Consider the following 13,964-nt stretch of genomic DNA (forward strand, 5'->3'; position numbering starts at 1 on the left):
TGAGAACCATGCCTATTGCATAATGTATTGGCAGGCCAGATGCATTGGGGGAAGCTAGGTGTTTTGATCTCTTTAGCAGCCTAAGTCAAAACAGGTAGGGAAGGTTGTGCTTAGCAACTTGAGGGCAGGAGAGCATACCCACTACAGCCTAAAGAAGCAAGTAAGTACATATGCCAACCTCTAAGTACATCATCACCAACATAATCAACCAGCCATCACAGATTATACAACAATACATGTGTTGGAGGAAAAGAGAAACCAATATTTCAATATTAGAATATTTTTAAGCTCCCTCTAATAAGCTGGGCATGAACTGAAAGCAGTATCAAGAGGACATTTTTTCAGAAATCTGCTAAGAAGGCATATTTGGTTAGCTGGATATAAGAATAAGCCCCCAAAGGACTTAGAAGAATATATAGAATACAAGCTGCAGGTAGTCCTCAACTTATGACCATTCATTTAACAACCTTTCAACACTGAAAAAAGTGACCAATGCTTGCACTTGTGACCATCACTGTCGAGATATTTTATCATGACATTTGTCTTGATATTTAAAAACACACTAAATGTATATTTTTCCCCACCTTTCCCTTCTTCTTGTTGGGGTTTCCAAAGGTCGCTCAGTTGTCTTGGATTGAGAAAAAAGTAGCTGCTGCTCTTTTTGGGATTCCACCAACTTCAACAATACACGAGGCTTTGCAGAATTTTCTGAAGGTAGATAAAATATTCTCTCTTCTCTCTGGCTGCCAACTGGCTGGCATTCAAGAAATTTGTTCAACAAATTGTTCCCAGGCGCTACAAAGTCAATGCTCTTCAAAAGATTTTTCTCAGGCAATATCTTTAGAAGAGGGACCGCTCCTGTCCACCTAAGCTGAATTTCAGGATCTGCTATGCTGCTCTTTTTTTTTCTTTTTTGCAATTAAATATTCAGCCCTTTGAATTTCATCCATAGAATTGTTTATGAGAATTTCCTGTGGAATTAGCCCCTGTTGTCATTTTTGACTAGTTAAACACAGGAAGTTTGTCTGAGCAATTTAATAATTGCTGCTTAGCACAGATGCTCTAAAGAAATTAGAGCTTTCATCCCCGTCTCTTCTTCTCCTCTGCTTTCCCCCCCCCCCTTTTCTCTTTGTTACTTCCTTATTTTTTTGGGGGGGGGTGTCTTTACTTTCATCCTTAGTGCTAGTTAAGAAGCAGAAATAATAGATCAGGTCTAGATTTCAGGCAATTTCCCTGTTCTTACTTCCCTTGGATCACTTCTCGAAAGTGATATACTGTACAAATAGTCCAGCAGCCTCTACTGAATGACTTTGATAAGAAACAGTATGAAGACCATGGGAGTAAAATAGATCTTGCAAAATGATTTAGCTGGTCTCTGAGATCCATCCTTCCACCTCCCATCAGTCTACAAGGTGTCCCTTTGTGTACTATTTCAACAGTTGGTTGAAACCGAGCAGATATTAAGTCTGTTTCCGCTCACTGAATTGGCTGTAATGATTCAGTAAATCAGTAGTAGGTGAGCTGGGGCTAATGGCAGTAGAAGTCTCAAACTTGTGGAGGGTATATGGTTGCCTACATTGCTGAAATGTCTAGTTTTGCTTACTGTGTCTTTGTGTGTTGCTGTCTTCAATCTTGGATGAACTATATCCTATGGATGTCTGCAACCTTATCCTTACTGGCTAAGTTTGGGGAAGATTTATTTGCTTTGTAAGAATCATGTCATTGATATGCTGGAGCATTTGCACCGGAGGCCTTGGCACCAATTCTAGATTGGTGCCATGCCTCTATGATCCCTTGCCCTGCTGAGTAGCTGAGCCTATTGACTTCTATGGGGCATCATGAATCACCCAAAATTTGTTGATTTTCAACATAGCAACTCCTCCGAAGCTTGGTACCAAGTTATTTCTCACTGATGGAAATTGCTTGTCTAAGGGCCTTGGCTCTCTTCCTTCCCTGCAGTTGGGAAGCCACATAATGCCAAAACTTGGACCAAAACTTGGACTTTGTGAGCTCCTTTTATCAGTACCTTTTAATATTGTTCCCTATAAAAACAGAGGCAGCAAAGTAACAATGTGAGAGTATAGTACTAGCTGCCTGTTTTCAACCATTAGCACCTCAAGAGAGAGCTGTTTAGGTCCAGAAATGCAGATTGGCATTGAGAAGACATATGAGCAGTACAAAATATTTTGAAGGTTTGGGACATGAAAGCAATATGGAAGTATGCCTAGTCTTGCTTTATGGCAGGGGTGTCAAACTCAATTTCACTGAGGGCCGCATCAGCATTGCGGTTGCCCTGGGGGGGCCGGGGGTGTGTGGCCAGAGTGGGTGCAGCCTACTGGGTGGGCGTGGCCAGTTCTACATCATTCGCGTCAAGGGTGCCTGTGGGGGCCTGGGAAGGAGTGGGACAGATCTGAGGGTTTCTGGCAGAAGGGGGTGGGACCGGGGCAAGTGCCAAGGCATGGTCCACCGGGGCAAGTGCCAAGATGGCCACCACAAAATTGTACATTGGCTCCTGGCTGGCCTGGAGCCAAGGCAGCGGGGGCCGTTCCCTCACTGTTTCCAGGATGGCTTCACGGGCCACATGAAACCACTTCGCAGGCTGCATCTGGCCCCCGGGCCTTGTGTTTGACATGTCTGCTTTATGGCATTCTCATCTTTCTATCTTTTGTCCTTATACTCAGGCTGAAGAAATACATCCCAGATATTCTAAATGCAACTACGTCTATTTGGCAAAGGTATGAGGCACTGTAGTCTTTCTCCACTTTAATTTCTTTTCTCGTTTTTTGTTTTTGAATGCAAAACAAATTTCTGGTCACTAATTACCTATTATATATATTTTTTTCCTTGTCCTTTTTTCTACCTAAGTGTTACAGAGATCTGGGCCAGAGGAGCAATGCCCTAAGGTGCTGTGAAACAGCATTGTCCATTCTGCCAGTCACCAAAGAGGTAGGTCTGAAGGTTGTGTGTTCATCTTCTGATGAAGAAGCGGTGCGAAAAGATTTTCTTGTACAGCTACTTTCCACACTATCTGTCAATGTCAGAAGACGTTATCTGTCTTCCGCAGCTCTCGTTAATTTCATTTAATTCCTGGTAACCTGGTAAACTTTAATACTATAGAGGAAGATCTAGAAACAAAAGGAAGAGAAGTCATGTGTTCAAAATCTTGCGAAATATGGTATAAGAAAACAAAAGAACTTTTGATGTCCGTTACTGCAGTGTTGAAAATATGTAAAATCCGATATTATGACATTATATTTAAGAAGATGACTTCGATCACAGGGCTAATGTCTCATTTGATTATGAACTGGACAATTTGAAGTGCAGTGCAGCTGGTGACTCTGATTGCCGTAGTCTAATTTTGCAATTATTACTCTCTGATTTAGAAATTGCTCTTCGGAAGAAAATAGCTACTTAACCCTATTAAGCCCACTGATTCACTATGCTTTAAAAATAGAGGGAATAAGGGATCATTGAAATTATATCTCATTATGATTTAGTTGCCTAGTCCTTTTAACTATGCAATTATGCAAGTATAAGTTTTGTGCAATGAAGATAGAGGTTGAGAATGAATACTATAAATTCCTCTCCAGCACTGATACATTATTACTTAGCTATTTTTTATGGTCTTAATTGCAACTATCTATCCGGCTTATATTTGAAGACATGAAGCTTCAATATTGGTCTCCAATATAAGCAACAGTATTCAACTATCCTTGGAAGATGGCAACACTTGGGCCTCAACTGATCTAAAGCTAAGCAGGATCATTCTTGTTTAAGACTTAGACAGAAGGACTCCAGAGATCCCAGCGTAATGAATTAGACTAGGGAAATGTATCTCAGAGGTCAGCAGTGACAATGTCCGTGTCCATACTGTTGCCAAGAAAACCACTTGGCTATATATCTCTGTGACTCAACTTGAAGTAGATTTGACCTTTTTCATGCTCATATTGTTTTTGCTGCTTAATTCCAGAGAGTACAGTGCAAAGTTCTCTGATAGTTCCCAAAGGACAGATAAACCCTAATACTGCTAAATCCCTATATTGACATTTCTGACATTTGTAGCAAACAGAGACTGTCTTATGCTTGTAAATAAATGGTTGTGTTTATTTTAAAGTAGTATTTATGTTGTTCGTTGAATTCATTAAATTTGTTGTTCATTCAGTTCAGTCACTTCTGACTCTTATTTTGCCAGGATTAGTTTCCAGTAAAAAAAATTTTTTAAGTTATTATAAGTTCATGCTTGTATCACAAGTGATAATATCTGACTCCCTTGTCTTTTGTCAGTTCTTTTCCTTTTATTTATATTTTTTTAAAAAACCATAAAAAACAAATCAAAAGGAAAAAGGAAAAAAAACCCTAAACTTAAGAAATGTAACTCTCAACCTTTCAACAAATAGTTACAATTTTATAGTCCTTCCTCCCTCTTAGATATTATATAACTCCCTTAGCCTCTTACTTAAATTATATCATTCTTAACCTTCAATCCCATAAGTCATTGTGTCATTTCTTCTTTCAGCAAAAAAAAGTTTCCAGACTTTTTCCTGACAGGAAAGTTGTTCTTTTCCTGACCAGACAGGTCAATGTTGCCATTTCTATGAATTCTGACATTTTTACAACCCATTTTTCTACTGTGAAGATTTGGTTCTTCTTCCTCATTATACATGAAATAATATTGCTGCAGTGACTATATACAAAATCAGCTCACCGTGAATATTTTTCTAATTCATTGCCCATAAGTCCCAATAAAAAGAGTTCTCTTATTTTGGCAACATCAGTCTTTAAAATTCTTTGCATCATTATATGAATTGGTATCCAACATTTCTTAGCTTTCTCACAAATCTACTACATATGATAATTCCTGCCTTTTGACATATTTTTCCATTTCCTTTCATTTTTTTCAGGTATAAAGGTCTTCTCACATAATTTTTGCCTTCAGATTATGCATCTAAAATATCTAAAATACTTAAGCTTTACCTTTATTATTAATGTTTCCAATGAGGAGGTTTTACTTCAATGAGTTGTTATGTTGATGATTTGTTCTGCTTGCAGGCCAAAGTATTTTAGCAATATTGTCCAGCAATTCAAGGGTGCCAATTCTTCTTAGTTCTGATGATCTAGCTTTCATGGCTTTGTCTTTCATTGGGGAAAACCATGGCCTTGACAATTCATATTTGTATGGGCATACATTCACAGGTAGTCCTCGACTTATAACAGTTTATTTAGTGACCGTTCAAAGTCACAACGGCACTGAAAAAACTAACATATAACCATTTTTCACATTTAGGGCCATTTCAGCATCCCCATGGTCACATGATCAAAATTCAGAAGCTTGGGGTCATGTGATCACCTTTTGTGACCTTCTGACACAAATGGGGAAGCCAGATTCACTTAACAACTGTGTGACTAACTTAACAACTACAGTGATTCACTTAACAACTGTGGCAAGAAAGGTCGTAAAACGGGGCAAAAATTCATTTAACAAGCATTTCACTTAGCAACAGAAATTTTGGGCTCAATTGTGGTCGTAAGTCGAGGACTACCTGTATAGTGTAAATTCTCTGTATATTTTGTCAAAATCTGTCGTTGACTTTCTCCCAGAAAGCAGTTTAGGCCAGTTTCTTATTTTCAACAACACTGTGAGCAAATTGGTGGCGATATAGTTATGGAGTCTAAACCGGGTAGAAAATGATTTTGTGCCAATAATGTTTGCTTAGAGATGTGTCACTTAATATAATTTCATTTCCAAAAGGCCACCCAGTTTTGTGGGAGCTGAACTTGAAGTTCAAGAACAACAAAAAAACGCTCAGAGATGCTGAGCAGCTGTAAGACCAACAAAACTGCTGAGTCCCTCTGAGAATCTGTGTTTTAACAGCAACAAAGGAGAGGGAGAAAATGCAAATTAGAAACTTCAAGCCACAGGAATGTTGGGTTCACTGAAACACCTCCCAAGGTGACTGTTGGAAGATGAAAACCTTTAATTATAAGCCATTAGAATTGTAGACAACACCTCATTACCCTTCTTTGGAAGGAAATTGGAAAGGAAAAGTATAGTATAAAAGTAGGGTCTTCTCCTTTTTCCCCTACTTTGTTTTTGTACTGTATTTGGAAGAAGAATGAACCAGTAATCCTTTCTGCACTATTAACACTGAACATAATCTCTTGTTTTGATGCAGAAATTGGCGCTGGCTTCAAGCAGCTCTGGGTGATTCTTAAGGCATAGTTACATAAGCTTAATTCTTTTCTCTTTTTTTTCCTTTTTAGGATGAAGAAGCTGAGAAAGTTTTAGAAACTTTACTTCCATCCTTGAATTTTTGATGATGACATAACACCATTTAGGTTCTGTGGAAAAAAAAGGCAGAAGACCCAAGTCCCTGTTCTGGAAGCATTCTGTTGAATTCAGAGGGATTTCAGTCCATTCTGGAGTTAAGATTTGAGCGGATAGGAAGGAATTTTAATTTTTAATTATGGTGGTTCAGTGACAAATGAATGGACTGATTTCTCTAAGCCCATCATTTTTGTACAAGTTACTTCAGGACCTGCAATAATAAAAAAAAAACGTATGTGCAATGTTATCAGTTGAACAGGACAGTCTTGCATTCTGTCCATACAACCCCATTAAGGTGAGTTTTCTGAGGCCATGTGGACCAATTGAATGGGGCTGCTGTTTTGTGTGAAAAAATGCAGAAGAAAAGTGAAACCATCTGTTCTTTCCCTCTGGCACTACCCTTTTCTAAGCTGAAGAAAAAGCAATTCACTCGGGAAATGGCTTTATTTTTTTAATTCTTTACTTTTGCAACATCAAGCAGGAGAATATTGCTTGCTGCATTCCTTTTATTTTCATAACATTTATCTCCAATAAACAGGTTGCCATTCAGGATCCTTAATGAATGGTATCAATGATCTTAACCCAGGGAAATCAACCATCTTTTCTTTTTTTCTTCTTTTTTAATTTATAGAGACAATGAATTTAGCATTTAAAATACTAATTTTAACTTGTTGGGACTCTCCAAATGTGAAATCCACTGCTGGCAATGGATATATTTGTAGTTACTGAATGATGGGCATAATTTTGCCTAGAAGGATTAGCTAGTTTTTTGCCTGAATTAGATGTGTGTAGCTGAGTTTTCTGCTGAACAAACAAGGGAGATATTATATTATGTGTTTCTTTTCTCTTGAAAAATATCAATTTTGTGGGGAAATTATACTTTGTGGATATAATTTGGTCTTTGAATCTTAAATTTAAAAAAAAATAAAGACATGGTGAATTTGTCATATTTTAACATTTCTGTGTACCCAAATATTTTGGCATTTTCTTCATCTGGCTAATATTTCTCCTTGGAGATTATGGTTGTGCTACAGAGGGGGGAAAAAGAGAAAGATTGGATCTGACCAGAACACATTTCAAAGTACAGGCTGGAGATATTATTTGAGCCCCCCTAAAGCAGGAAACAGCTGACTCTCCTCCATCTTTTTTTGCCAAACCAACTGCCATTCACATCCAAGCTCAAAAGAGCAAGCCAAAATGTACCCTTAAACTGGTGAGACAGACGTAAGTGATTTTAGTCCATGATGTTGGGGCCAAATAGACAGAATATTCAACTGTGAAATAGAAGAGTCCATGGCCAAGAAGAAAAAAAATGCCCAGGAAAATCTAATTCCTGAACACCACTTGTTTTAAACATTACCTATTTACTTTGTTAGAAGTCTCTTACAGTGTAAGATTGTGGTGTTCCCACATTCTTACTGCCCTACGCTGAGATCATCCACATAGAAATAAAGTTTAAGACAAAGTTAAAATACATTTGTAAAACAACCTAACTAATACATATAAGTGAGGTCCGTGATACGGCCTATATCAAATTATAACGCAAGCACTAAAATTATATTAAATATGATAGCATCAAAAGTTATAACCAAGTGCTCTAAAATTTAAGTGAATTATAGTTACATAGAATGCATTGGAAAATTGGCCCGTCAGGGTCTGATGGATCTTCTGTGATGCTCCACAAAACCTAGCTACATATGCTGTAACAAAAGGTAGTTTATCTATGAGCAGCATCTGGTCATAGGCTGAATCTGGGCAACCAGGATATCTATTAATTAGAGGTAGTATGAATCTGGTTCAGATGTCTCTATAAAAAGACCAGGAAAGAATAATATGTTCTGTAGTTTTTACCTCTCCGGCATTACAAGGGGCAAAACCTTTCAGAGAATGGTAGTTTTTAGTATTTACCATCCAATACTGTAGAGCTAAGATGTTGCTGGACCTTGGGCAAGAGAGGAAAGCTTTGTCAGCTAAGTGGTTGTTAAGTTGATAAGTCAGCAGCACTATAGAAAAAAAAAATCAGAAGTCCATTAAGGACATGGAGTGGGAATAACACAACTGATGCTGACATGATTCACCTTGGCTTTAGGATGGGAAGAAAGCATGGCAAAATGGCCATCTGGATTATTCCACTGTGTTCTAATGCCCTACCTGCGCTAAAAAATACTCTGGAGATGGCAAGTTAGGGTGGTGCTGCTGAATTATTTGTCCTATCACATATATTTTATATAAACTAAGGATGTTTTCAAATGTAGAATGTGCTATCCAAGGGACAGGGCTCTGAAGAGAGTGGGTTCCAATCTCTTAATTCACTCTCATCACCAGAGACCAGCTCTTCCTGACATTAGATGTTCCTAAATTGAATAGAAGCTAAAGCAGCATGATAGGGGTCAGAGTGTGAGATGAAGAACCAAGCTTTGCCCCAGTTCTCCATGACTAACTCCCATTTGTTAACAATAATCTCTACCCATGCCACAGCAATGTTTCCACTTTACTAGATGAGAGATGGAGAAACTTCATTTCAATCCAGTTTTCTCTTTGTAGCAAAGTCCAACACACAGCTCTTCCTTTTTTTCCAACGAGAGAGAGAGAGAGAGAGAGAGAGAGAGAGAGAGAGAGCTCTCCATGGAGGACTTAAATATTCAGAAATGTATAAAACATTGAGTATAATTAGCTGCATGTCAAAAGTCTTATCAGAAAAACAGGAAGTAAAAGGAACTGAAGCTTATAACTTGCAATATTTACACTTGGTTCAAAGCAAGCTATATTAAACCTGAATTTTGTGCTTTTAATGACCCCTTGGCAAAGAAAGTATACTGCGTGACACGAAAGCAATCTGCTGGGTCGGTTATACAAACACATGTATTAATGCAACAATTCTCAGTTTGGCAAAATGCATGCAGAGATTACCAGAGAGTTTATAGAGTAGATAATCAAAAAAATAAAATTCTAAGATCAAAATATGCAGTAGATTGTGCCATTACACATTCTTCATTCAGCCTGCATCCATAATTGATACACATGCATTTCCATTGCAATATTAAGGCCATTGCTATTAAGAACTTATAATCTTTTAACTGATGTATAACCCCAACTGGAAACAGAGTATGAGTAGTGGAAGAGATGGTTTAGCTATAGGGGCAAACTCATACAGTGTCCTATTTGCCCTATCTTTCTATGGGGCTGAGAATTTGTCTCCAATCCTTTTCAGTGGGAAGGGGAGCAAATATCACTCTGCCCATCTATGACCCAGCAGAAAACAAGAATTGGCCAAGTTACTGGATTGCTTCAAGGATATTTTCTGTAATTTTTTGATCTTCATAATTAAACCAACAGTCCCTCCAGGAGAATAATCAAAACAAATAAATGCTAAATTTCCTGTGATGTTCCCTCTCTGTCCCAGTCTTTCACTGTTTTTCCTCCCTTCTAATCTTGTGCTTCTTAATCAGTATCGCTGGAACTTAACCATTCAAAAAGGATCAAAGAGAACTGAGGCCCACCCAAAAGCACAAGACTTTGCTGTAATTATGTCATTACCTAGTTCGGAAAATCAGTGGCAGAAGTGACATCCCTGGGAAGCTCTCAGGATCCTAGCATTTGGGCAGGGCAGCGTTGCAAAGAGTGACTTGTACCGTGGAGACGATTTCACACTGAACAGGTTTCACTCCTTGCTAGACCTAATCAACATAGGAACCACAGTAGCTGTTTGCTAATATCTCAGTGTCAGAAATTTTCAATAGTACTGCAGCCCAAGGATCAAACCTCCTTATTTCTTCCTGTGTGCCATTTAATGCCTTCCCTCCCTGCACTCTTAATTACATCAGCATTTGTATTTGCAGAAAAGCCAGGCCAAGCAATACAGACGGTTTCCATTACAGCACAAAACAGAAACATGTGAAACCTCATGAACAACTTGCCAGCTCATTTCACTCCAGGGAGGCCTGACTGATTACTTGAGGCAAGTAACTCCCGCCATTATATATTGCCAATAGAAGAACTGGATGGATGGACGGATGGATGGATGGATATCATTAACTGAAAGCAGGTCTGAAATAACAGAAAGCAGAAAGTAAAGCTCTTGCTATACGGTGCTTTCCCTATTCATTAATAAAAAATATTGCATCAATGTCTTGTTAATATTATTAGTGCCTCTACCTTCCAATGTGTTTCTGAGTGCAATTCGAAATGCTGGTTTTAACTAGCAAAGCCCCCATGGGAAATGAGATTGTCTCATCTCTTGTGACACTGGTCAGCCTGTCCCTTCTACCTGAGAGGGGGAATGTTCTGAATTTCCTCAGTTCAGGAAGTGGCTGGGGTGGGAACTGATGCTCTGCTGCAACCCCATTCTTTGGAATAGACTCTGACCAGCTAGACCTTATATTGGTCATCAGCTTAGCCTGGAAAGACAGAAGGGATGAGGAAGAAACTCAAGATTGCCCTACACTGATTTTCATGAGTATAAGAGGGAGGAAAAGAGAAACTCTGTCCAGTTTGTAAAGTTGATGTCACCCTTTCAATTAGAAGAAATACTAGAAGTCTATTTTATTGATACAGACTATAATAATAAAATCCTGAAAGCCAGGCAGAGTGTTTCTTTTCTGGGTTATGTTTTGTAACGACTGTCATGTGCTACCTTTGTACTCATCAGGACCTACTGTTTCCCAATCTCCTTAAGAGTAGTGTAATAACCTCTATAATTATGGAGATTAATATCTATACCTCGCTTCCTAGTCAAATGGCAATGGATTATTTTAAATTTTACTATTTTTAGGCTAATACCATGCTTACTGCTTTTCTATTGTTTGATATGTAGACTGCCTAGAAATATGACATTGTGCCAAGGCAGAAATACTGGAAATTAAATAACTACATAACTTCTATCCATTACATTGATAACCCTGGAAGTGTGTCTGAATTGCTGCAATGTGTTCTGTAGTAAGGCTGCCACAAGAGAAAATCTGGAGGCTGACACAAACTAGTCCAGAATGGGGTTCTTAGGCTAGTCACAGGATTTGTGTTTGCAGAATATCTGACTACTAATTGCACTATATTCCACTTTGACTTAAGGGGTGATTCAAAATGGTGGTTGCTGGCCTTTAACATCTTCAAGGCTGGAAATGAGAGGGCCATCCCTACTGCTGTTTTGTATGCCTTCTGCCCAGCTTAGATTGTTCTTGGTGAAAATCAGGCCAAACAAGCACACAAATCCACATAATTTTAGCACAAGACTTGTGGTAAATAAATCCAACAGGAGATATACAAGACTTGTCGAACCTAAAATGTGCTTAATGGTCTATCTGTAGTCATGTCAGAAGCATCTACAAAGCTAACTGAAGGAGGCTTCTGGATTGAAAGGATTTGCCAGTGACTCTTAATAGTAAAACACAACAACAAACAAATCATCCAATGGAACAGCTTGCTTTCAGAAGTTGTAGATGCTTCATCACTGGAAGTTTTTAAGAAGAGACCGGACAGCCACTTGTCTGAAATGATATAAGGTCTCCTGCTTGAGCAGGGGGTTGACCTCCAAGGTCCCTTCCAGCTCTATTCTGAATTCTGACTCCCCATAACAACAACCAGAAGAAACCAGTGGTGGGATTCAGCAGTTCGCATCACTTTGGCAGAATTTTTTGTTGCCCAGGCCCAGAATGGACTTCTGGAGGCGGCATCCACATAGAGAACCGGTTGTCCACATATTTGAATCCCACCACTGGAAGAAACCCTCTCGGACCTTAGCTCCACTCATACAGCAGAAATGGCTTCACCAATTATGCACCATTGCCCATTCAACCACTGCTCTCCCCCACTCCCTCTTAAGTGTGGCCCTTGGCCACTGAACATTTCCATCCCTGATTTAAGATCAGGATGTGGCAAAATTATCTTTCATCATATGCACTTACTGCTTTTGAACTCATGTTTGGAAGGATTGCAACAATGCCCAGAATATGTTTTCTTGGGTTAAAGTGAAAGGTTGCTTCTATGGTTGTACTTAAACTTTGGAGTTCCCTTCCACATTTTTTCCCTTCCTAAATGGCCTTTTGGAAGATTTATAACACTTTCCTTTTTAAAAAGAACATTTGGATTGTAACTGTAATTAATCAGGTTTCAGAACTGCTTTTTAATTGCTGTTCAGTTCTGTATTCAGTTCTGTTCCTGCTTGCTGCTATTTTAATGATGTTCTACAATTGTTAATCAGTTGTGAGCTGCCAAAAAAAATCTCTTCTGAAAATAATGGAACGAATTCAGACAAATCAACTAATGTATGGCAACATGCAAAACTCAAAAAGATTTTTCTGTATGGTCACTGCTGAGTTCAAGGTTGTTGATAAATTTGAATGGGGTTCATAGTTTTTAATATAGTCTTAAGCAACAAGATAGCAAATGGCAGGAAAAAAAACCCGCATATAAAACAGTCACTGGAGTATATTTGCTCAAAGTAGGAGCACAGATCCAGATTTAAGTCTCTGCTTAACTATGAAGCCATTTCTGCATTTTTCAAACACTCAATCTAATGGAAAATAAATTATATTATTTTCCTTTTCCAGAAGCAAGATATAAAATGAAATTCTTATGGCTGGGCTATATTGTTTTTATATACAAGATATAACGCACAAAAATCCAAAAGACCACAAGATGACAACATTTAATATAACAATTAGAACTAATATATTTAAATGTATAATATTTAGATATATTAATTTAACTATTGGCACCCATCTAGAGGTCATAAGGGTTTTGCAGCCCAACTCTGCAAAATTGATTTTTTTTAAAAAAGATCTTCAGATTGATTTGCCTCCAGTCAAATGATAACTTCCTCAAGAATCCCTACTTTTCACCACGCCCACACATTCCCCCTAACTTTGGATCAAAGGTATCTCACTAACCACTGAGAATACATCTTCATGCTACAGCCTTTCTCTCATCTCTAACACACACGTAGCTGAGGCCTGCTAATTTTGGACTTTTTTTCTGATCCAAGTAGAAATAGTGTTTTCCATCTCCTTTTGAAACAATGCATGCTTAGATGAATGTTTCTTTGTTGTGGTAGTGGTGACCATGGTGATGATCCAGATGGAACTGGGATCTGTCCACCTCCTAGTGGCTGTTTTTGATTTTTGCAATCATTCCCCACTTCTCTGGTCATTGCTGACTTCCCTCCGTAGCCATTTTTGTTTATGGTGATGGCTTCTATTACACAAGGTGGATGGGAAGAACAGCAAGGTAATTAGAGGGGGGAATGCTCTACTTATTAGATGTGGAAGAACAAAGATCCTTACAGACAGGTTGTCCTGGTTCTTCCTAGATCTGACAGGCAGGTCACTTTAGAGAATGTTTGATCTACCCATTTTCTCCATCTCACATAAAGCTGCTGCTCCAATGAAAGGAGTAGCTAGTCCAGAACCACTGTAAAGTGATGTACAGACATCCTGGTTTACTAATTCTACTAGCAATCCTGATTTAATGCTAGCACTTACGGGTAGATGAGGACCATGCAGGTAGTAGACAAGGGCCCCTGTTCTATTTCCTGTTGATAACACAGCATCAGTTTTCCTAGAGAAAGGGGTAGATTAGGATTTTTTGTGCAGAACCATAAAGGTGGGTGTTTCACATACATTTTTCCACTACCATGATGCTCTAT

At 38.6% G+C, this 13,964-nt stretch overlaps 1 protein-coding gene across 1 annotated transcript in view; it reads left to right on the forward strand.

Annotated features, from left to right (window-relative positions):
- RMDN2 (regulator of microtubule dynamics 2) overlaps positions 1–7,233 on the forward strand; it is a 29,258-nt gene extending 22,025 nt beyond the window's left edge. Inside the window, exons 7-10 of the mRNA XM_029284142.1 lie at positions 616–714; positions 2,682–2,735; positions 2,866–2,946; positions 6,262–7,233. Coding sequence (XP_029139975.1) covers positions 616–714; positions 2,682–2,735; positions 2,866–2,946; positions 6,262–6,315 — 288 coding nt within the window. The 3' untranslated portion in view covers positions 6,316–7,233. The remainder of the gene's footprint in view (positions 1–615; positions 715–2,681; positions 2,736–2,865; positions 2,947–6,261) is intronic.
- The last annotated feature ends 6,731 nt before the right edge of the window (positions 7,234–13,964 follow it).

The sequence above is a fragment of the Protobothrops mucrosquamatus genome, unplaced genomic scaffold (genome assembly GCF_001527695.2).
Source record: "Protobothrops mucrosquamatus isolate PMUCROS unplaced genomic scaffold, P.Mucros_1.0 scaffold393, whole genome shotgun sequence".
Classification (NCBI taxonomy): Eukaryota; Metazoa; Chordata; class Lepidosauria; order Squamata; family Viperidae; genus Protobothrops; species Protobothrops mucrosquamatus.